At 42.2% G+C, this 25,000-nt stretch overlaps 1 protein-coding gene across 1 annotated transcript in view; it reads right to left on the reverse strand.

Annotated features, from left to right (window-relative positions):
- The window catches only part of glra1 (glycine receptor, alpha 1), a 159,536-nt gene that overhangs the window by 16,131 nt on the left and 118,405 nt on the right, over positions 1–25,000 (reverse strand). Inside the window, exons 9-10 of the mRNA XM_053324163.1 lie at positions 17,261–17,475; positions 8,988–9,134 (exon numbers count right to left, since the gene is read on the reverse strand). Of these exons, the coding sequence (XP_053180138.1) occupies positions 8,988–9,134; positions 17,261–17,475 (362 nt within the window). The remainder of the gene's footprint in view (positions 1–8,987; positions 9,135–17,260; positions 17,476–25,000) is intronic.

Below are 25,000 nucleotides of genomic sequence, written 5' to 3' on the forward strand. Positions count from 1 at the left end.
TCTCTCTCTCTCTCTCCTCTCTCTCTCTCTCTCTCTCTCCCTTCCTTCCTTCTCCCTTCCTCCCTCTCTTCCTTCCTTCTTCCTTCCTTCTTCCTCCCTCCTTTCCTTCCTTCTTCCTTCCTTCTTCCTCCCTTCCTTCCTTCCTTCTTCCTTCTTTCCTTCACTCCTTCCTTTCCTTCCTCCCTCCTTTCCTTTTCTTTCCCCACTTCCTCCTTCCTTCCTCCTTTCCTTCCTTCTGCCTCCCTTCCTCCCTCCCTTCCTTCCTTCCTCCCTCCTTTCCTTCTTCCTCCCTTCCTTTCATGACTGAAATTACAGCTGAAAACATGTGAGAAGTGAACTATGTAGTACTGAACTGTGGAGTTAGAGCTTTAAACCGTTTTCCACTATTTCTATACTCAGGATCTTTTTGGAGGGCCTGAAATGATGCTTCAATGATGTAGAGGGGTTTCTAGCATGAACCCTTCCCCACTACAGCTCACACACTCATAGTTCTACAGTGGATTGCTTTGTAAATTTTCATCATAGAGACAACTGTGACTGGTGAATGGGGCCATTTTCAGTCAACATCAGCACTCACAGAGTTATTTTAAACCCAGCTGAAGCATCCAATGACGGCTTCAACACCAGCTGTTTTTTTTAATGAGTTACAAAATTCAGATTTGTTGTCATGATCTAATTTATCTTGTAATTAATTAACTGTCACTAAATGAAAATGAGGTACAATTCTTAAAAATTACTTCTTGTTTTACCGTGTCTTCTCCACTGTCCAGCTGTTAAATGAGAGAAGTTGAGATTGAGATTTTTGAGCAGCAGCAGGTGCTTTGTTGACTTGTTTTGATCCCCGATTTCACCTCTATAGATTATTTGGACCATGTTGCAGTCTGAAAAAAAGACTAATCTGGGTTGATAAAAGTACTGCAATCTCATGTTTTTTGAGTTAGAAGAGCTTAAATTTAGATTTAGATTTGAATTTAATGTTCTCTAGTTTGGAGGATTGTACTTAGCATGAAAATACTGGATTTATTATAAAATATCAAGTTTCTATTAACCCTCCTGTTGTCCTCGAGCCAAGGAAGGAAGGTAGGAAAGGAAGGCGGGAAGGAAGGAAGGAAGGAAGGAAGGAAGGAAGGAAGGACAGGAGAAGGAAGGAAGAAGGAAGGACGGGAGGGAGGAAGGAAGGAGGAAGAAGGAAGGAAGGAAAGGAGGGAGGAAGGAAAGAAGGAAGGAAGAAGTAAGGAAGGGAGGAAGGAAGGAAGGAAGGAAGGAAGGAAGGAAGGAAGAAAGAAAGGAAAGAGGGAGACAGGGAGGGAGGAAGGAAGGAACAGTCAAAACAGACGGGGTCAAGTCAATTTGACCCGATGAGGACGACACAAAGGTTAACTAAACTTAAAGATTATAAGGTTAGTGCATGAATAAGGCACCAAAACTATTTAATTTATTTGTTACTACTATTATTAATTCTACTAATATCATCATAAGTGGTTGATATATTTATATAAATGTACATAAAGGGAGGAAATCACCTTTGTTTCCACTGATAGATTCTGACTTTACATTGTGCAGAATTGCCTGACATTGTTATGAGTACATGTATTTTTTTTTAACATGTGTAGCTCCGGTGTGAAAAGGCAGAAGTAACTGTTTAAGTGTGTTTGAACATACATCTGCCTTCCTGCTAAACCTGCTACATTATGGATATAAAAAATCCTCTATCCTCTAATGAATAAATCAACATAGTGTGAAAAATAGTCTGAACTGTCACCCAAATTCACCTCCAGCGTCGGACGCATGTAATGAACAGAATAAATCCTCAAGCTTTTGTCCTAAATTCATCTTCAGCTACAGAACATGATATAAAAAAAAAAAAAATCATGTTACATAAGAAACTGAAATCACCTGTTTGTTTAAAAGTGATATGTGCTAAATTGATGAGGATTCCTTCAATAAGTCTTCAAAGATGTTGACCTCGGCTGAACACACACACACACACACACACGCACACACACAGAAGCTCCTTCATTAACAAAACTCAAATTACGCAATCACACACTCATGGCCCAAATTCACCTCCTGCTTCCTGCTTCCACCACATGAGCAGAAATAAAACTGTGTAATAGAAGAAAAAAAAAAAAAAAGAAAAAAAAGGGAAATATGCAAAATGTTTGACGTGCCAGATGTGGGTCAATGCTGAGCCTGCGGTCCTCTCTCTCTCTCTGTATCTATCCCTCTCTCTCTCTCTCTCTCTCTCTCTCTCTCTCGTCCTCCTGCTCTTCGGGTGAGAGAGGGTCGAGAGACATAGAGAGAGAGAGAGAGAGAGGCGTGTAAAAAGAGCGAGAGAGTGAGGCGGAGTTGGAGTTTGTGTCTGATTCACCTGAAAGTGCAGCGGCAGCCGGACCGCTAATCTACCTCTCCACCTACTGTACCATCACAGCTCAGGAGATTTGGGATTACAACAATGGGATTTAGGATTTATATATTTTTTATTTAATATATTTCGATTGCCTCACTCCTCCTCCTCTCTACTATGTTTTTATTGACTGAGACTGAAAGGAGGTTAAAGGTGCAATATGTAAGATTTGGCCAGAATTTTAGTTTAAAAATTAGAGATAGAAAACAGAAATAACTTCACATAACATAACATTTTTATGTTTTTGTTTAGCTGTTGTATGCATTTGTCTGTATTTCTTTACTTATAAGTTTTTATGTTGAATGTCTCACAATAAGAAGGTCACATGACAAGCCCTCATGGGTTTTATTGGCCCCTCCTGCACATTTCTCTATTGTTAGTTATTGCTCTCTTTTCCTAATCTCAATATTCTTCATTTATTATGTATTTTTTCTCTTCTGTGCATAAATTAACCCGTAAACTGGCAGGAATGGAAATTAGATGTAAAAAACATAATTTAATGTTACTACTTTTTCATTTCATTTGCTTATAATAGAACATTTCCACAAGTATTTTTTAATATAATTTGGATTTCATGAGTTGTATCTCCTCTTCTGCCCCTATAATGAAAGATAGTCATAATAGTAAGCAATTAAATGTTTTACTTGATAAAGAGAAGTGCTTTCCCTGATTATGAATATCACACATACTAGTTTATAAACTTATTTGATCATTTCTATCAAAATATAGACCTACTACAAGCTTTAATTCTACCAATTCAACACACATACAACTGAACAACCACCTTAACTAATCATGCTCCTAACAAGGTGTTCAAGATTCTGTATTTCCTGTTACCTGTTTAAGGGTTAAGATAAAAAAAAAAATCATCTAGCCCTGGTCTGTCGTGTCTTGTAATACCACTTTGTACCTCAGGGGGCGATAGTGAGTCATTGCAGCTACCAGTCTGCCCTCAGTCCAACATGAGAGGAAGAAGGGGTCGCAGGAGGTTAAAGGTTAAGATAAAAAAAAAAAAAATCATCTACTTGGTCTGTCCTGTGTTGTAATACCACTTTGTATCTCAGGGGGCGATAGTGAGTCATTGCAGCTACCAGTCTGCCCTCAATCCAACATGAGAAGAAGAAGCAGCACTACCCCTCGTGTCATTAACTGTAAACTCACACCCAGAGATTCACAAGAGATGAAAACAGCTGGCAGTCGCTCACTTTCGATGAAAGTTGGCGATGAAGAGCTTCAGACGGCTTGGCAGCAGCGAGCAGCGAGCAGCGAGGAGCGTCATCATGCCAGCGAGATGCCAGCGCCGAGAGCGACGACTTAAAGTTGAGCAGAGTTCAACTTCATGCAGATTAACAGCGACACTGACACTGACGCTGCAAACCAATTTTCTTCCCATAGCAACCACTGTAATAAAGTTCAAGCTAACATCTGCTCCGTTCTGACAATAGAGGAGAAATTGATCATTGCAGGCTCCATTTTTTTTCCCAGAGGTGGATGAGGATGATTTGTCATCGTTGTTTGAGACATAAACTAAAAAGTGACATATGGAGGAAAGTTTCAGTCTGGCAACATGAAGAACATATATTTCCTCCCTTCCTTCTGTCCTCCCTTCCTCCCTCCCTCCTTCTTCCTTCCTTCTTCTGTCCTTCTTCCTTCCTTCCTCCCCTCCTCTTTTCCTTTCTCCCTCCTCCTTCCTTCTTTCCTTCCTCCTTCCTTCCTTCTTTCCTTCCTTCCTCCCCTCCTCTTTCCCTTTCTCCCTCCTTCCTTCCTTGTTTCCTCCCTTCCTCTGTCCTTATTTCCTTCCTTCCTTGTTTCCTCCCTCCCTCCCACCCTCCTCCTTCCTTCTTCCTCCCTTCCTTCCTCCTTCCTTCCTTTCCTTTGTTCTTCCTCCTTCCTTCCTCCTTCCTTCCTTTCCTTTGTTTTTCCTCCTTCCTTCCTTCCTTCCTTCCTCCCTCCTTTCCATCCTTGACTCAAGGACAACAGGAGCGTTACTTCATCTGATGACGCTATTTTGAGAATCATTATGGATCGTTTTTACTTCCTTCCAGTCTGGCAACATGAAGAACGAATATTTCATTATCCTCAAGTCAAGTTCACAGCTCTACTACACACCTGATATTGGCCTCAGTCGAACCTGACGTCTGCAGCGCTGTTGGAGTGACCTGCCCCCCGTTGGTGGCTGGTGGAGGGCTGGCAGCCAGCGAGCACAACGCCCGCCGCTGCTCATGAATGTGGTGCTACAGAGCGCCCAGTGAGGGTGCAGCACCAGCGAGCGGAGATTTTGAGCCAAACATAAAGCTGCTGGCCCAGGTGAGACAGCTGGTCACCTCAGCTGCATGATGTGATGAGCTGATCTTTTATTCTTTGGTTCCAGCTTCTCAATTATGATGATTTACAGTTTTTATTTGTTTTATATTATTTTATTTAACCTCCTGTTGTCCTCCAGGTCAAACTGACCCTGTCTGTTTTTACTGTTCCTTCCTTCTTCCTTCCTTCTCCCTTTCTTTCCTTCCTCTCTATTTCCTCCTTTACTTCCTTCCTTTCCTTCTCTCTTTCTTTCCTTCCTCTCTCTTTCCTCATTTACTTCCTTCCTTCTCTCTTTATTTCCTCCCCTACCTTCCCCCTTCTTCTTTCCTCTGTCCTTCCTTCCTCTTTTCCTCCCTCCCTCCTTTCCTTCCTTCTTCCTTCCTTCCTCCCTCCTTTCCTCCCTTCCACCTACTTCCTTCTTTCCTTTCCTTCCTCCCTTCCTTCCTCCTTCCCTTCTTCTTCCTCCCTTCCTTCCTCATTTCCTTCCTTCTTCCCTCCCTAACTAATCAATGAAAAAAAGAAAATGATCAAAAAACAAAAATAATCTCCAACTTTAAGCTCTAACTCCAACCTCAATCCTTCCACCCAAACTCTAATCCCGAGTTGCCCTCACATCGCAGCACCTTCGTCACCTCCGTCACCTTCCCGGCGTTTGCGGGAATACACACGAAGGTCCTCATAAATACAGAAACTCGGGGACGTTGTTCACACACACTAAAACGTGTCAAACTCAATCAAGCAGCTCCAGACATGGCAGGCAAGAACACATGCCCTACAACACCGAACCGCACGACAGCACTCGTGAAGGCGCTCATGCATGTTCGCTGAGTGTATGCAATCCCTCACACACACACACACACACACACACACACACACACGCAGTCACAAATCGAGGACTTGTACTGATTGTTTCACTGCAGGCTCACTGTTGGTTTTCTTGTGGGTGTTTGCATTTTTTCTTTTTTTTTTTTAATGCCCTTCACCCACGCAAGCACACTAACCCACCACCAGTTTCGCATTCAAACAGCACTTCAATATTCCCTGCAGGGCTGACAGCTTTACTCCTTATTCAATACAGCAGCCAGCCACTGATAAATCCAACCGGACAGATAGAATTGATTGATTAAATGCTTCAAACACAAAATACAAAGAAAGAAAGTAGAGAACCGAGGGAAGAAAAAAAAAACAAACAACCAAAGCCTGCGATACATCTTAACATTCCTCCAGGGAAAACTGAGATTGTGCTTTGTCTTTAAAAAAAAAAAAAAGGAAATATATCCAAAGCTGCTTTAAGTTATTAAATAAAATTGACGTATTTTCTGCACTCCACTTCTTCTTCATTTCATCAAAATCAATCTTTTAAGGTTTGGAGACGGTTAATATAAAAATATGTGAGGTGGTTTTAAGGCTCTTGACTTCACAGCAATGTCAAAATGTATTTATCGTGTTAAAATTCAATATGGACTAAATTAATCATTTTAAGCATGTTTTTTTTTAACCCTCCTGTTGTCCTCGAGTCAAGGAAGGACGTTAGGACGGGAGAAAGAAGGAAGGAAAGGAGGAAGGAAGGGAGAAAGAAGGAAGGAAAGGAGGAAGGAATGGAGGAAGGAAAGGAGGAAGGAAAGGAAGAAGGAAGGGAGGACGAAGGAAGGAAAGGAGGAGGGAAAGAAGGAAAGGAGGAAGAAGGATGGAAAGGAAGGAAAGGAGGGAGGAAAGAAGGTAGGAGGGAGGTAGGAAAGAAGGAAGGAGGGAGGGAAGGAAGGAAGGAAGGAAGGGAAGAAGGAGGAAAGAAAGACAGAAGGAAGGGAGGAATGGAGGAACAGTCAAAAGAGATGGGTCAATTTGACCCGGAGGACGACACAAAGGTTAATACAGACACACACCTATTTATGTGCTATACTGTTATTATCAGAGATGTATTAGACATTTTGAGCCACTTGATTCATCAAAGTTTCACTAAAAATCATTTAAATATAGTTAAGAAAACAATATCACCATTAGGTCCATTTAGCACCTGTCTAGACTTTTGGTTATATTACATGATTTTCATCTCATTTGAATTTTACTTGGACACTTTAAAGGACCAAAGTTCATTCCTGTTCTTCTTAACACCAGACTTTCATCATAACAAGGTTAGTAGCTTTCAATCATACAGTATCACATGATCTAGATCTAAGGTCAGGGATGAACTTTGAACATAAACTTTTAAGCCAACATGGACGAGAAGTCCTTAAAGTTTTCAGGGAAATGTTTGAGCATCTATGTTTCCATGACAACTGGGAAAACTCCATCAGGTGAAGAAGATCATGTGATTTGATGTTGATTTTAAAATGAACAAAACTAAGAGACAAACTGTAGTGACTGAAACAGGAAGACAGAGAGAGAGAGCAGCTTCACTCTCATCACTGTTTCCTGTAAATGATGCATTTCCACAAACAAAAGTTTCAGAGCCGAGGGAAAAGTTTTTTTTTCCTTTCTACACTGTGAATCCATTATGAGCCTCATCTCTGTTTGTTCTGCAGCTCAGCTTTTAATCATGCTCGACGCTCCGCCCATGAAACATTGATGCCCCGTGTTTTTCTGCCTGGTGATGAGAGCCGCACAAAAGCTAATATCAAACACCAGCTGAATTTTTCAACAGGCCGGAGGATGGAGGAGAGAGGAGAGGAGAGGAGAGGAGGAGAGAGAGACAGAGAGAGAGAGAGAGAGAGAGAGAGAGGAAGAGGAGAGGAAGAGGAGAGGAGAGGAGAGGAGAGGAGAGGAGAGGAGAGGAGAGGAGAGGAGAGGAGAGGAGAGGAGGAGGAGAGAGAGAGGACAGAGAAGAGAAGAGGAGATAAAGGGGGAGGAGAGGAGATAAAGGGGAAGGAGAGGAGAGGAGAGGAGATAAAGGGGGAGGAGAGGAGGAGAGAGGAGAGGAGAGGAGAGGAGAGAAAGAGAGAGAGAGAGGAGAGGAGAGGAGAGGAGAGGAGAGGAGAGGAGAGGAGAGGAGAGAGGAGGGGAGAGGAGAGAAGAGAAGAGAAGAGAAGAGAAGAGAAGAGAAGAGAAGAGAAGAGAAGAGAAGAGAAGAGAAGAGAAGAGAAGAGAAGAGAAGAGAAGAGAAGAGAAGAGAGGGGAGGAGGAGAGGAGAGGAGAGGAGAGAGAGAGGAGAGGAGAGGAGAGGAGAGGAGAAGAGAAGAGAAGAGAAGAGAGGAGAGGAGAGAGAGAGGAGGAGAGTAGAAGAGAGGAGAGGAGAGGAGAGGAGAGGAGAGGAGAGGAGAGGAGAGGAGAGGAGAGAGGAGGGGAGAGGAGAGAAGAGAAGAGAAGAGAAGAGAAGAGAAGAGGAAGAGAAGAGAAGAGAAGAGAAGAGAAGAGAAGAGAAGAGAAGAGAAGAGAGGGGAGGAGGAGAGGAGAGGAGAGGAGAGAGAGAGGAGAGGAGAGGAGAGGAAGAGAAGAGAAGAGAAGAGAAGAGAGGAGAGGAGAGAGAGAGGAGGAGAGTAGAAGAGAGGAGAGGAGAGGAGAGGCGGGGAGAGGAGAAGAGAAGAGAGAGAGAGGAGAGGAGGGATTTTTATCCAAACAGCATTTTGGTGTTTTCAGTGCCAGCCGTCATCCTGACAACCACAACAACTTAAATTGTTTGATTCTGTTAAAAGCTTGGCGGTGGAGGATTAGAGATTTTCACAATAAAAGCGCTGCTAATCATCCCCCCCTCTTAAGAAAAAACCCCAACAATTTCGGTTGACACAGTATTTGTTTCTCTTCTGTTTGGCTGTGTGGAGACTGTGAGTGTGACTGATGTTGACGCTCATGTTTGAACCAAACAAATATTTGACTGTTTGTGTTTCACCTTGGAAAACTGAGCTTGTCTGGTTTGGGAACATTAATGCTTTTAACTTTTCCTCCAAAACACCCTCTGTATGAAGCTACTGTCTCATAAAAATGAGCCTTTTACATCCTTACTTATTGAACTCTTCAACAGCTACAGGAGAAAATGTAAATGGAAGATATGGGAGATCAAGGGATCAGGAAAAATGAAGAGTTATGAGACAAAAATGAGTTATTATTCAAGTTTAACATCTAAATGACTCAAATCTACAAATCTATCAGTCATGTTTCACTCTTTAAAAAGTAAAGGCAGCTGGTTTCATTCTGTGTCATCAGGTGTTTTCTCATTTTTCTCATTTATAACTCTTCACTTCACCTGATGTCTCACCCAAAAAAAGACAGAATGGGTGGAAAGACTAATGCAGATGTGAAAGTATGTATCTGATTGTTTTCCAGATGTGATGCAAGTATTCACCTTCATGTGTCGTCGCCTCCGTCTGAAGCGCAGCAGCTCCTTGTGTTGGCGGGCGATGAAGTTGACGGCAGCGTACTCAAGCAGGGCCGAGAACACAAACAGCAGACATACAGCCATCCAGATGTCGATGGCTTTTACGTAGGACACCTGCAGGAGAGAGGAGGAGAGAAGTAGGGAAGCATTAGATGAGCAGATGTGTTGTCTCCCAAAATCCATGATGTTTGAAGAAGGACTGTGAGGAGGAAAAATACAAGAAGCTTCTTAAAGTTTCATATAAAGTCTGGGATGATTGCCGCTTAAGATGAGCAAGTAGTTGGAATCTTATTCTTCAAATTAAGTGATTTATACCTTTACTCTTACATACAGTTCACAATACCTCCTCATTATTATTATTAGTCTCTATGCATCATTTCTGAACCACACATCATTCATCAGTCTTTGATGAATTGGAGATTAACCCTCCTGTTGTCCTCGAGTCAAGGAAGGAAGGGAGGAAGAAGGAAGGATGAAAGGGAGGGAGAAAGGAAGGGAGGAAGGAAGGATGAAAGGGAGGAAGAAGGAAGGAAAGAAGGAAGGAAGGAAGAAAGGGGGATGGAGGAAGGAAAGAAGGAATAGAGGAAAGAGAGAGGAAGGAAAGAAAAAGAGAACAAGGGAGGGAGGAAGGACAGATGGAAGGAAGGAAGGGAGGAAAGAAGGAACAGATAACATTTTTTATTCATGTGATTCAAAGCTTTGTTACCTACACCACTCACTCTCTTCATTCATTTGTTAGCTTGCTCGACCACAGGTTCTCTCTCTCTCTCTCTCTCTCTCTCTCTCTCTCTCTCTCTCTCTCTCTCTCTCTCTCTCTCTCTCTCATTGATCTGGGGAGGAGGAGCTAACTTTGACTGCCAAGCACTAACCAACATTTTGAACTCAGAGTGGTGTTAGAGGAAAAGTCAGAAATGTTTGTATTTTTTATATATTGTGGGTCACATGTGGAAAAGTTATTATATTTTTGGCTAAAAGAAAAGTTTTTAAGGTGTGTTTTCTTCTCTCAAATGTAACCCCCCGTGGAAGAAACTCAAGAAGTATAACGGGAGGCTCTGGACAGCGTAACCAAAAATGACAACAGGATTAAATGTATGGCATCTCCAGGAGATAAGACAGGTACTACTGAAATATTCATCATGACAGGTTATTTTAACAATTCTGGGAATTTGCAGCCCCCCCCCCCTCCCCCTCCAACCCTTCACACTCATATACATTATTAAATATATAGCATAAATATATAAATATATAGTACACACATGAGGGCTGAGAAGTCAAGGAGGAAATGAATTTTAATTTAGCAACTTGACAGAAAAACTTTGTAATCAAAGGGAACAAATTAAAAAATTAAACAGTATGGACATGTGAGGTTAAATAATTATATCAAGTGTAATAATTAGTAATTAAAATTTGATGTGTGAATTACTAGTTTAAGAGAAAGATTTGTCAAAAATATACTTCCGACACTTCAGTGGGAATTTATGTGTTTCCTATTAATGATGATGATGTCTTTGAATGTCTTTTTATATCTGTTGTAAATCATGTTGTTTGTTACTTTGATTAATACATTATAATTATTTTTTTGTATTGTCTGTATATTCTGTATTCAGGGCAGCCTTGGAGAAAAGAAAATGCTCTCAATTGTCCCTCCCTGCAGAAATAAAGGTTAATAAATAATTATAGATATTTATAAATCCATTTAAAACCCACATAATGTCCAATTTTTAGGCTTAATTAAAGTAAAACCTGTATACAACATCACAGAACATATGAAGATCCACTTGATGTTGTAGTGTTTCAGTACGATAGAGCATCTCTTGAATTTTTCATTTCAAGTGTGATACAGCCATAAAGTGTAATAATGCATAAAACACCTGTGCACCTGACTTCACATATTACTGTATATTCATATATATTGAAGTGCTTATTGAAAGAGAAAGAAGTAAAGTATGGGACAAGTATTGGACTATGAAGTTCACTTAGGAATAGAGCAGGAAATGAATAAGTGCATAGCAACCACTGTAGAACATCTAAAATATAAATATTACAAATACAATAACCCTTATTTTAGGCTAAATTATAGTAAAATCAACTCTTGCATGTTTCACTTGCAAAGTGCATTTAAGTGTAATAAAGTATCTCTGTGCATCTGACTTCACATTTTCCATTTTACTGTATATATTGAGCAGTAAATGGTTATATATGTAGGTGTAACCAGTGTAGAAAAGCACTTATTTAGGTGATAATAAAGAACTCAAAGCTACACCAGCTAAAGTATAGGGTTTGTTACAATCTGCAACACTATCACTCAATCAAATCAATCAAACTTTAATTTATAAAGCACCTTTTGTACAGGTTAATGTAGTTAAAAGTGATTTAACGTTGATTGACAAAGTTGTAAACACTACTCTTTCCTCCCTTCCTTTCCCCTTCTTTCCTCCCTCCTTCATTCCTTCCTTCCTTCCTTCCTTCCTTCCTTGATTTAGAGGGGAAACCTGGAGATTCTTACAGGTTTTAATCCAGATTTGAAGTGAAAAACTGAGAAGGAAAAGTACATAAAACACTTCCTCTCCATCTTTGAGATCTTCTGCTGAAATGCTCTTGAATGTAACCCTTGTTGTTGTGGCGGAGCTGCACAGAGAAAACGACCCGGTGTAACTGTGTTTCCCTGGTTACTCAGAACTTAAATCCCAGTTTTTTTAAGATGTTATATTTGTATATTATTAAGTTAAAGAGACAACCATGTGGACAATCAGCCACAGAACGAGATAAAATTTGCAGACAAAGCCGGCTGCATGTCAGCAGCTTCTACATACAAAGACGTCGGTGTGAAGCAAAGATGGACAGGCTGAGGACTGTCCAGATAATAAGGGCTAAATGAAGTCTGGTTGGATCATTGTCTGATTGCTATCTGCCCGCCAAGTACCATTATTCAAGTGCATTCACCCTGGCCTGTCATTACAACTCTCCATCCCTGCACGCAATTACACCGTGCAGCCTGAGAGAGAGGGGTGGGGTGTGGGGGGGGGGTCTCTATTCTGTCACAGGGAGAGAAAACCTACAATCAGCCATTTAAAATCCAATTAAACTGTGACTTTAGATCACTTTCACACACACACACACACACACACACACACACACACACACACACACACACACACACACACACACACACACACACACACACACACACACACACAAAGCCGGGCCTTCTTGTGAGTTGTGCTTGTTTGCTCAGAGTCTGATGCTTATGAAAACATTTATCTTTGAATGCCCGACTGACTGATTTCTACCCCCCCCCCCAACAACCCCCCCCCCAGCGAGAGCTTCTGAGAGCTGCTGAAGCCTAAACGGTCAACTGGTTCACTCGGTTTCACGGTCATCCAGGCAGAGAGACACGAGCAGAGGAAGAAAACACAAAGCAGATTCTTTAATTACACCAATTTAGATGTTAAATATATGATGAGGTTTAAACAGGAAGTCAATGATATGATTGTTTCTTTGTAAGAGATGTTTAACCCTCCTGTCGTCCTCCCGGGTCAAATTGACTGTTCCTTCTTTCCTTGCTTTCTTCCTTCCCTCCTTCCTCCCTCCTTCTGTCCATCCTTCCTTCCTTCCTTCCTCACCTCCTCCTTTCCTTCATCCCTTCCTTCTCTCCTTCCTTCCTTTCTCTTTTCCTCCATCCCTCCCTCCTTACTCCTTTACTTCCTTCCTTCCTTCCTTCCTTCCTTCCTTCCTTCCTCCCTCCCCCCTTTCTTCCTTCCTTCTGTCCGTCCTCCCTCCCTCCTTCCTTCCTCCCAGCTTTTGCATCCAAAAAAGAGCTTCATCTTCTTTTACACCTCTATTATTTTAGCTTCTTTATAAAAATTGGTTTCAAAATGCATAAAAAATGAGGATGCAGTCCAATTTCTGCTCTCAAACTGCAAAAGAACTCATCACATTAAGTTATTCCTGGTCTGTGTTTAACTATGTGAAACCAATAGAAACTGGAAAAAACAAAACAAACTTCAGCATTGAGTAGAAATAGCATCGTGCTCTGTGATGGTTGAAAGGCTTTGTGGGAAAGTAAAGCAGTAAGTGAAGTAAATGAAGCAGAGGAAGGTGGAGTGAGTGTGACATCATGACTCTAAACAGTTTATTTCCTGGTGTCTTTGTTTTACTTTACTGCCAATTTAAAGGTTTATAACTTTCTATGGCATTGTTTAAAATCAGAAATAAACTGGAATATGGTTGTTATTCATTTTACTGGTTACATACTTCTAATATTTGATATTAATGAGCATTTAAATTTTAAAATATCTTAAAAGTTGAAAGTGTGGCAGAAGAGCCAAAAACTAAACACTGTGTTTGAAAACTGCTGTGTTGTCAAAAGCTCAGAGCTACTGTCTATAAAAATAGTGTTTAATTTAACCCCCCTGTCGTCCTCCCAGGTCAAATTGACCCCATCTCTTTTAACTCTTCCTTCTTTCCTTCCTTCCTCCCTTTCTTTAATTTTTCCTTCGTTCTTCCCCTCCTTCCCTCTGTCTTTCCTCACTTCCTTCCCACCTCCATTCCTCGCTTCCTTCCTTCCTTTCCCTCCTCTTTTCCTCACTCCTTACTCAATTCCTTCCTTCCTTTCCTTCACTAATTACTTCCTTCCTCCTTTCCTCCCTTCTTTCCTCCCTCCTGTCCTTCCTTCCATCCTTCCTTCCTCCCTTCCTTCTCTCCTTCCTTCCTTCCTTCCTTCCTTGCTCCCTCTTTTCCTCCCTCCCTCCTTACTCCCTTCCTTTCCTTCTCTCATTACTTCCTTCCTCTTTTCCTCCCTTCCTTTCCTTTCCTCCCTCCTGTCCTGTCCTGTCCTGTCCTGTCCGTCTGTCCTTCCTTCCTTCCTTACTTCCTTCCTCCTTTCCTCCCTTCCTTCCCCCCTTCTTTCCTCCCTCCTGTCCTTCCTGTCCATCCTTCCTTCCTTCCTTCCTTCCTTGCTTCCTTCCTTGACCTGAGGACAACAGGAGGGTTAACCTATAGCTCTTTCCTGATAAACAGATTTATGGTCTGGCGTTGGGGGCGAGCAGAGCTAAAACAAACCCTGCTACAGTTGGTCCAGGCCAGTCCAGGCCGTTTCCTCCGTGCTCGGCTTGGTCCAGACTGAGACTGAAAGCTTGTGACAGTCAAAGTGACCAGCGGCGGCCTGCAGAGCTGCAGAGCTGCAGCTGAGGTGGCGTTACTGCACTCATGCTTCACAGGACAATGTTAAAACATAGAGCCGCAGCCAGCCAGAGATTGGACTACCGATCAGCTGACTGGTTCACTATTTGGTAAAAATGAGCAAATAACCGGCTGATATTTACACTAAGAATCACTAATGTACGTAAAGTAGGTTATTAAAGCACAAACACATTACTGGGTTTATGAAATCAAGAAATCCCCTCAAAACTAAAGCTTGTTCTGTTCTGACCCAGTTTTAGTGTTTTATTTACCCCAAATAAAGCTTGTTATACTCTTTTAAAAACTTACATGCCACAGTGTGATATTGATAATAACTTGTGCATCTTTTAAATGTCATACTAACATGTTGATACAGAGTGAGACTGTTCTTATAACAACATTTTACACACAAGCAAAACTAATAGTAGACATATTTAACCCTTCTGTCGTCCTCCCGGGTCAAATTGAACCCATCTCTTTTAACTGTTCTTTCCTTCCTTCCTCCCTCTTTCTTTATGGTTTCCTTCGTTCTTCCCCTCCTTCCCTCTTTCTTTCCTCACTTCCTTCCTCCTTTCCTCCCTTCCTTCCCCCCTTCTTTCCTCCCTCCTGTCCTTCCTTCCTTCCTTCTGTCCTGTCCTTCCTTCCTCCCTCCCTCCCTCCTTACTCCCTTCCTTCCTTCCTTTCCTTCTCTCCTTACTTCCTTACTTCCTTCCTCTTTTCCTCCCTTCCTTCTTTCCTTTCCTCCCTTCCTTCCTCCTGTCCTGTCCTGTCCTGTCCTTCCTTCCTTCCTTCCTTAACCCTTTCACACATAGTGTTCACCGCAGTGGACAGCTATTCAAAAGCTGTTTTCTTACGTATGAAAGGATTTTGATGGCATAGTTACACTTTCAGCCATCACACACACCTGCAGTAATGTTTTTGGTCGTTGTTATTATAATGTAGTATTTTATCATTTGGTGAAAGAAAATTTTTTTTTTTTCATGCCTAAAGAGAAATGAAAAAAAAGTGCATGAAAGGGTTAATGTGTTGAAAATGAAACAGAATCATTTTCTCTCTTCATGAGGTTTATTTTCGGCAATAACAATAATAGTAGTAAAAAATATAGTAAAATAATAGTAACATTAAGTAGTAATATACATTGGTGTTGAATGATAATAATGTACCTGAGTTACTATTGCTATTGCACAGATTTAAAGTGAAACATGCATATATGTATGTTGCATAGTTAAACTGAAATTAGTAATATACCTAAAATATTAATATAAGGTTTTTTACATTAGAAATTGTAAAAAAAACTCTTGGATATGTTAGTATATTTTGTTCTGACCACTTGAGGGCAAGAAGCTGTAACCTCAACACTGACATATTATCACCTTTTTAGAGTTCATGTGGCTAAGCTGTTAGCCTTCTCACACCTCCAGCAGACACACAACATCATTATCATTCATTTTTAGTCATGTCTCTGACCAGCCAGCAAATGTGAGTCCATTTTTTATTCTCATATTATCTCGTTTGGTGTCCACCGACTGCTGCTAGCTGTTAGCTGCAAGATGTTCCAGCTATCCGTCTCAGTCTGTGTGCTGTTTGTTGCTGGGTGAGTAGTGACAGAGAGTTTATCAGAGCTTGTTGGCTGGAAACAGCTGCTGGGAACAGTGGTGATGAGACTGGTGAGAGTCAAACTAAATGGTGAAACTGTGGACCATGAAACTAAAAACTGTGAGCTGACAGATGCTGAGAGTCTCTGCAGAGCTGAAGAGACCTGCAGAGTTTGGGTTTATCACTGTAAGTCGACACTTTCCAAGTAGTCAAGTGATCCATTTTAAATACGATTAACAATGTAAAGTAATGCAAAGTAAAGATTATAACAGCTTTGAATATACTGATTGTTTAACCCTTACATACTGTTCATATTCTACACCCTCGCAGCTTGTTCCCCTCATAAAAGGTGTGATACCAACTTTTGAACAACAGATGTGTTTAGAAAGCATCAATAGTCGATCTGACTGATCAATAAATGTGATTAAACCTTAATTAATGTTTCAGAGAGCCCTTCCATCCTTCCTCCCTCCCTCCCTTCTTTTTCCCTCCCTCCCATCCTCCCTCCCTCCTTTCCTTTCCTTCTTTCTTCCTCTCTTCCTTCCTTGACTCGAGGACAACAGGAGGGTTAAAACCTCAATATGACAAAACTGTGTGTCAGAGTTGACGTGTTGAGTCATGATGACAGCTGGTGTCCAATGAGCCTAACATCAACGTTTCTGTCTATCTATATAATCTATAAGCTAATATTAACAGCTTGTTCTAATGACAGCCACTTTCCTCATCTCCGCCTTCATGTGGCCTCGCTTGACACAGTCTGTATATGTATGTGTGTGTGTGTGTATGTATGCTATCAATCACACACACACACATTCAGAGATATGTGTGTGTGTGTGTGTGTGTGTGTGTGTGAGAGCAGTATGCCCACCTAAGCTCAGCTGTGCTGTGTGATCATTATTGTGACAGCTGAACTGCAGAGGAATCACGGTTCACTTGTTCAATTTTTAGAGCGCATGAAGCACCTAATGTCAACAAACACGGAGCGAGTGTGTGTGTGTGTGTGTGTGTGTGGGTGTGTGTGTGTGTGTGTGTGTGCGTGCGTGTGTGTGCGTGTGTTGAGGATTACAGTTTCCCTGGACATAATTATACAATCCTACTAGCTCACGCAACCCTCCCCCCTCTCTTCTTAATCTGAAAATCTCTCACAGGAAAAAGATTTATTTCGTTTTATTTTAGTAAGTCATTTTTCTCATCTTTGTCTCCTTGAACTTCCTGTGTTATCTCTCTTTTTCATTCTTCTCTTCTCCATCATTTTACTCTCTCATCCCTCCTTCTGCCTGCTTCTTTTTGACCCTTTACCCTCCACTTAAATATACATTTATCAGTGAGAACGACATTTTTCTATCCCTCCTCTCTTTTTATATCATTTTTTCTTTTAATTCCTCTCTGTCGTCTATTTTTCTCTAGACATAACTCTGCTTATTACTTGCTTATACTGAAAGGTGCGTTTGATTTGTCCTCACCTTGGGCAAGGAGGCTCTTGAACCGGAGCTCTGCGTGGTCATGGTCAGCACAGTGGTGATGCCCAGACCCACCCGGGCCGGCGCGGCGTCCATGTTGATCCAGAAGGAAACCCAGGACAGGATGACGATGAGCAGCGACGGGATGTACATCTGGATCAGGTAGTAGCCCATCTGACGCTCCAGGTGGAAACGAGCCTCGATACAGGTGAATTTACCTGGAGGAGGAAAGGGGAGTAAATGAAAAGGAGGAGGAAGAAAGAAGACAATTTTATTAATTAGAAATCAGGTTTGTAAAGAACCATACTGAGATCTGTTCTTGTGCTGGTTTGATATTTTTGATAATAACGTAATAAAGTTATGAGCAGAATGTCTCATTTATTTTTTGTAACATCTTAACCTTCCTGTCGTCTTCCCGAGTCAAATTGACCCGTCTGTTTTGACTGTTTCCTTCCTCCCTTCCTTCTTTCCTTCCTCCATGCCCCTTTCTTCCTTCCTTCTGTCCTTCCTTCCTCCCTCTCTTTCATTTCTCCCCTTCCTTTCTTTCTTCCTTCCTTCCTTCCTTCCTTCCTTCCTTCCTTCCTTCCTTCCTTCCTTCCTTCCTTCCTTCCTTCCTTCCTCCTTCTCTCTCATTAACTTCCTTCTTTCCTCTGTCCTTCTTTCCTTCCTCTCTTCCTCTTTTCCTTTCTCCCTCCCTCCCTCCCTCCCTCCCTCCCTCCCTTCCATCCTTCCTTCCTTCCTCCCTCCCTTCCTTCCTTCTTCCTCCCTCCCTTCCTTCCCTAACCCTGACCCTAACCTTTCCTCCCTCCCTCCCTTCCTTCCTCCCTTCATCCTTCCTTCCTCCCTCCCTTCCTTCTTCCTCTTCCTCCCTCCTTTCCTTCTTTCTTCCTCCCTCCCTTCCATCCTTCCTTCCTTCCTCCCTCCCTCCCTCCCTTCCATCCTTCCTTCCTTCCTTGCTTCCTTTCTTCTTCCTCCCTCCCTTCCTTCCCTAACCCTAACCCTAACCTTTCCTCCCTCCCTTCGTTCCTTCTTCCTCCCTTCCTCCCTTCCTTTCTTGACTCGAAGACAACAGGAGGGTTAAATATTCCGAATTTTGTTTTTATATGATCTGTATGTGCGAATTGACCGGAAATCCTATATCCTGTACCATTGAAATCGGTCCTGCGGTCAGTTCACAAGTTAATGATTGAAGGGAAGATCGCATTTGCCAGTTTGAAAGTTTAATGACAGAAGAAAGGACACATATCTCAGGTTTGCATTCCTTGGAGAGCACAGTGAGTTTTTACGGTGTGGTATAAGGACTCAATGAATTCAAGTTGCTGCTATTTGGTGGATTTAATAAAAGAAAACCATCAGTCAGGACTCTCTATTCTTTCAATCCAAGGACTGCTACAAGGTTTATGAAGAAGAAGAGGTTGGTGTCTACTCTAAAGGCTGAAATGTAAAGTTTTCTATCCATAATCTAACTTTTCAACACTTTTTTCTCTCACATTTTCTTCTTTTCCGCACTGCAGTCTTGTATCTGTTAACTATAAATTCTGTCCTCTGGCAGCCCATCCCCAGGAGTTACGTCCATATTGGACATTTCTACACCGCACGATTTACACCTTGTGCCAACGTTCAATGCCAAAGCGGAGAGTAGTGTGTCCTCTATGTAGCGAGGCGGAGAGTAATGGCGTTGGAGGTCAGGGTGAATGTATACAGAGTCAGACTTTGCATGCAGGAGTTTGTGTCTCATCACAGACCTGAAACACGTCTTTACTGACAGAGCAGCATCTTTTATTTACTGTAACCAGCTGCCATGCACAGCTTTTATTGTGGCGGGTTAGCATTGGACATAATTGGAGTCTCTTCCTCTTAACTGCCTTCAAATTAAGATATAAACCACTTTACTTTATTAATTTAAGCATGAAATCTAACATTTAACATGATGCTGATCTGATGACACATCATAAGCATCTGTATTAATATTAATATTAACTGTATTCTCTTGAAGCTCTGCAGAGTGTCATGAATTTACTCCTGGATGACACTTATGTGAATGAAATCTGCCCGGAAACAGAGTAAAAATGGTCTTATATAACAATCTGGAGGCATCAATTTTCATATGATTAAATCTCATGCACATATTCAGTTGAAACAATCAATTAATCTGCTGATATTTTATAGACAGAACATTTAGAGCTCACATCTACAAATGTCCTTTTTTATCTAAATGGTCTAAAATCTGAAATATGTTCAGTTAACTGTCATGTCCTTGAGTCAAGGAAGGAAAGGAGGGAGGAAAGAAGGGAGGAAGGAAGAAGGAAGGGAGGGAGGGAGGAAGAAAGGAAGGAAGATAGGAGGGAGAAAGGAAAAGAGGAAGGGAGAGAAGAAGGCTGGAAGGAAAGAAGGAGGGAGAGAGGACAGAAGGAAGGAAGAAAGGAGAAGGGAGGAAGGAAAGAAGGACAGAGGAAAGAAGGAAGGGATGAAGGTAGGGGGAGGAAAGAGAGAAGGAGGGAGGAAGGAAAGGGAGGAAGTAAGGAAGGAGGGAAGGAAAGAAGGAAGGAGGGAGGAAGGAAAGAAAGAGAAAAGGAGAGAGGGAGGAAGGAAGGACAGAAGGAAGGAAGGGAGGAAAGAAGGAACAGTAAAAACAGACAGGGTCAATTTGACCTGGGAGGACGACATGAAGGTTAACTATTAATTCTCACTTAAAGATTTATAAATGCAAAAAGGTAAAATGTAACAAAACAGTATAAAACTATTACTACTACTCAGGATTGTATCTATTGCATTTTAAATCTATTGTGATGTTCTGTATTTCCCTCCATTGAAAGGTCATTATTATGGTATCATGGGAACGCTCGTAACACTTACAGCTTCAAACACATTCACGGGCCAATTATTCTCAGTATCACTGGGTTCCAGGAAAAAATAAAATAAAATAAAATAATGTGCCAGGTGATGTTTAAACTCTACTTAAAAGCAAAATATTCTTTCATCAGTTTACTGCCTGAGGCGAAGCAGATCCATTAGCAGCCAACAGTGTTTCTGAATTCCCCCCCATTATCTTCATCTGAAAGGACACATTATCCAAACACTGACACATTCAAAAAAAACCACCTGGAGATGAAGAGGCAATCTAAAAATGAAAAAGAATGATCCGGAGCGACGTCTGGGGGGGGGGGGGGTGGCGACGAAGAAAAGTGAGAGACAGAAGGGGCGGAGATGTTAGACTGGCAGTGAAAAGGAGGATGAGTAGCAGAAGAGAAAAGAGACTGAAGGTGAAGTTGACAGCTTAAGAGTCAAAATGTCATCTGTCGTCAAGCGTTTCACACTCAGAGCCCAAAGTGTAAATCACGAGAGGAGCGAGAGAGACACACACACACACACACACACACACACACACACACACACACACACACACACACACACACACACACACACACACACACACACACACACACACACACACACACACATACGCTGGAGCTTACTGAATATCAAATGAAGGCAAACATGTTGCATATTTGAAGGCAGACACAGATGGTGTTTTTGGGATTTCTACTGTCAGAGGATCGTATAGGAAGTTAAAACAGAGAAAACAATGACACTAAAGTCTTTATTATACTCACTGAGTCACTGAACTCAACAGACATTAGGGAGGGAGGAAGGAAGGAAGGGAAGGGAGGAAGAAGGAAGAAAATGAGGGAGGAAGAAGGAAGGAAAAGAAGGAGGAAGGAAGGAGGGAAGGAAGGAAAGGAAGAAAGGAAGGGGAGGGAGGAAAGAAGGAAAGAGGGGGGGATAAAGGAAAAGAGGACGGAGGAAGGGAGGAAAGGAGGAAGGGAGGGAGGGAGGAAAGGAGGAAGAAGGAAGGAAAGGAAGGAGGAAGAAAGGAGGGAAGGAGGGAGGAAGGAAGGAAGGAAGGGAGGAAGAAGGAAGGAAAGGAGGAAGGAAGAAGGAAGGAAGGAAAGGAGGAAGGAAGGGGAGGGAGGAAAGGAGGAAGGGAGGGAGGGAGGAAAGAAGGAAGAAGGAAGAAAAGGAGGGAGGAAGGTAGGAAAGAAGGAAGAAGGAAGGAAAAGAGGGAGGAAGGGAGTGAGGGAGGAAAGAAGGAAGAAGGAAAGAAAGGAAGGAGGAAGGAGGGAAGGATGGAGGGAGGGAGGGAGAAATGAAAAGAGGAAGGGAGGAAGGTAGGAAAGAAGGAAGGGAGGGAGGAAGGAAAGAAAGGGAAAAGGAAGGAGGGAGGTTATATATTTTAACCTCATTTAACAGTCTGTAAATGAGGTTAAATATATATGAGGATTGAAAAGGTTTATTGTGTCAGCTGAACACTAGAGGAGTTAAACTAAGATTCAAACAGACATAGGAATCATTCATCATGAGATCATTAAGATGCAACTAAAGGTTCATTCTCTGGCTTTTAAATGTGTTTAATCTGTTGTATCTGATTTCTTTGGGTTTTAAATTTGTGCTTAAACTTTGTTCTATTTTAAATTTTTCGCATATTTTTCACAGATCTATAGTCACTAAAAAAAAGCATATGAAAATATAATGCACAATTGTTATCAGTACACATTTTCTTTAAATGTTACATTTCCACTGAATGACTCTGAGTGTCATTTTACTTCAGGTTCTCTCTTCAGTGGGTTAGCGCAGGTGCACTGATGGCTGGTGTTGCTGTATATTCACAGGATTATAGACAAATAGGATTATTTCAGGAGAATATGTTGACAGAATACGTCTGTCATAAAAGTGAGAAGCAAGCAAAACAAGGTGTGAGAGAAGAATCAGTAAATCTGCTACATGCATATAATTTGGGGAACAAACTAGAAAATAGATGATTAGGAAAATTGTGAAACTATCCTTTAAAGAGATAACATGATTATACATTCATTATACCTGCATGATAATAGCCATACAAACATCTCATGTGTCTCTCCAGGATTGTTGAGTGATTGCTTTTGAACTTTTATTTTGAAGGATATTTGACTCTTTCTGGAGAATTTGGTAATTTTAAGCTTTCCTGGTGTTTAACTTAGTATCTCAACCCTCCTGTTGTGCTCCAGTCAAGGAAGGAAGGGAGGAAGAAGGAAGGTGGGAAGGAAGGAGGGAAGGATGGAGGAAGGGAGGGAGGAAGGAAGGCGGGAAGGAGGAAGAAGGAAGGAAAGGAGGGAGGAAGGAAGGGAGGAAGAAGGAAGGTGGGAAGGAAGGAGGGAAGGAAGGAAGGAAAGGAGGGAGGAAGGAAAGAAGGAAGGGAGGATGGAGGAAGGGAGGGAGGAAGGAAGGCGGGAAGGAAAGGGAGGAAGGAAGGAAAGGAGTAAGGAGAGAGGAAGGAAGGACAGAGGGAAGGGAAGGGAGGAAGGAAGGAAAGGAGTAAGGAGAGAGGAAGGAAGGACAGAGGGAAGGGAGGAAGGAAGGAAAGGAGTAAGGAGGGAGGAAGGAAGGAAGGAAGTAAAGGAGTAAGGAGGGAGGGAGGAAGGGAAGGAGTAAGGAGGGAGGGAGGAAGAAAGGAAGGAAAGGAGTAAGGAGGGAGGGAGGAAGGAAAGGAGTAAGGAGGGAGGGAGGGAGGAAGGAAGGAAAGAAGCAAGGAAGGATGGAAGGAAGTGAGGAAAGGAGTATAGAAGGAGGGGAAAAACGAAGGAAAAATTAAAGAAAGAGGGAGGAAGGAAGGAAAGAAGGAAGGAACAGTCAAAAGAGACGGGGTCAATTTGACCCGGGAGGGCGACAGGAGGGTTAAAGCACACACACACTGTGTTGCTGCAGTATAAAGTCTGATCTGTGGCTTCCAGCAGCAGCGTGAGTTCTTGTGTGGCTGTGAAGAGAAAGTAACTGAATGTTTCCGCTTGCAGCTTGATGCCGTGACAGAAGAAGAATGGAAGGGGTTAGGAGGAAGAGAGCAAAGAACTTCACCTCCTCCTGCCCTTTAAACCTTTGCTCCCTGCTTTACTACAATATGCTTCCATATCCCATAATGTGTCTTGTAGTTTAAAAATCAACAAGAGTGAACTATAAAATGTTTGGTGTTTGACACTCTGCTGCTTTTCTGTACTTCATCTCTCAGCTTTCACCTGTCAATCAAACAGACGGAGACTTTAACAGCTACTGCCTCACATTTCCTGTTCTTCTCACTGTTCTCATTCATAATGTGTTTAGAGGATGGATATCTGATATTTGTGCTGAACTGGTTTGGATAGAAATATCAAAACATAAGGTAGTTTAATGTTCACGTGTTAACCTTCCCGTCCTCCCAGGTCTGGTTTGACTGTTATTAACCTTTGTGTCGTCCTTCTGGGTCAAATTGACCCCATCTGCTTTGACTGTTCCTTCCTCCCTTCCTTCTTTCCCCTCCTCCCTTCCTTCCTCCTTCCCTATCTCTCCTTTCCTTCCTCTTTCTTCCCTTCCTTCCTCTCTTTCCTCCTTCCTCCCTTCCTTTCCTCCCTTTCTTCCTCCCTATCTTTCCTTTCCTTCTTCTTTCCTCCCTTCCTTTCTTCCCTTCCTTCCTCCCTATCTTTCCTTTCCTTCCTCCTTCCTTACTTCCTTCCTTCCTTCTTTCCTTCCTTCCTTCCTTCCTTTCCTTTCCTCCCTTCCTTCCTCCCTCCCTATCTCTCCTTTCCTCCCTCCTTTCCTTCCCTCCTTTCCTACCTTCTTCCTCCCTTTCCCTTTCCGGAAGGAAGGAATGGGTACTGTGAAATGCCTGAATATGAACAGTTTGTAAGGGTTAAGGCCATGCTTTATATTTTTAATTAAGAGAAAAGTTAAAGCTTAAAAATGTTAATATAACTATTCTACAGAAAATACAGTAACACATTCAAAAGGTGTCATTTTCTGCCCAAGACATAGTTAGTAAAGAAAAAGCCTGCAACAGAGATAATTAAATTAACACACGCTGCAGTGGCTTTATTTACACTGCAGTGCAGCAGCAACAGTAACAAATGTCTCTCTGTCTCTCCCTGTAATGTAATGAGAGCGCCAGGTCTCATAATAAACCACAAGAGAACCAAAAAGCAAGATGGCCGACGATCCATTTAATCAAAGACGATCAATGGAAGGCAGCCTCATCAATTAGACTCATACCTTAAAAGACTGGGGGAACTGGGAGAGGAGGAGAGGAGGAGAGGAAACAGGAGAGAGGTTAGGAGAGTGTTGAGCGAGAGGAGGAGAGAGGGATGAGGTGGAGAGGAAGATATGAGAAGACAGGAGGAAAGAGGGAAGGAGAAAATGACAGCATGAGGAGGAGGAGGAGGAGGAGGAGGAAGAGGAAGAGGAGGAGGAGGAGGAGGAGGAGGAGGAGGAAGAGGAGAGTCGATGCGGCTGGACTTGATTTATAGCCGTGATACACTTCAGAGGTTTTAAGTGCTGTCCATATTTTCCATCTGATAAGAAGATTGAAATTATTCAGCCGGGCCCCTATCTCACTGTGTGTGTGTGTGTGTGTGTGTGTGTGTGTGTGTGTGTGTGTGTGTGTGTGTGTGTGTGATGTACTTGGCTCTGCAGAATGTGTGTGTTTGTGTATTTGTGTGTGTTTCTGCACATAAGGAAGCACACACTTCTGTCTGTTTCTGGAAGTAGCATGCACTAAACGGCTTCTAGTCTTATGTGTGCACGTCTGCATATGTGTGTTTGTGTGTGCGTGTGTGTGAGTGTGTGTTTGTGCGTGTGTGTGTGTGCTTAGCTCTGCATTATGTGTGTGTGTGTTTCTGCATGTAAATAGGCACCGATTCTGTCTGTTACTGGAAGTAGCATGTACTAAACGGCTTCTAGACT

The sequence above is a fragment of the Scomber japonicus genome, chromosome 8 (genome assembly GCF_027409825.1).
Source record: "Scomber japonicus isolate fScoJap1 chromosome 8, fScoJap1.pri, whole genome shotgun sequence".
NCBI classification, from domain to species: Eukaryota; Metazoa; Chordata; class Actinopteri; order Scombriformes; family Scombridae; genus Scomber; species Scomber japonicus.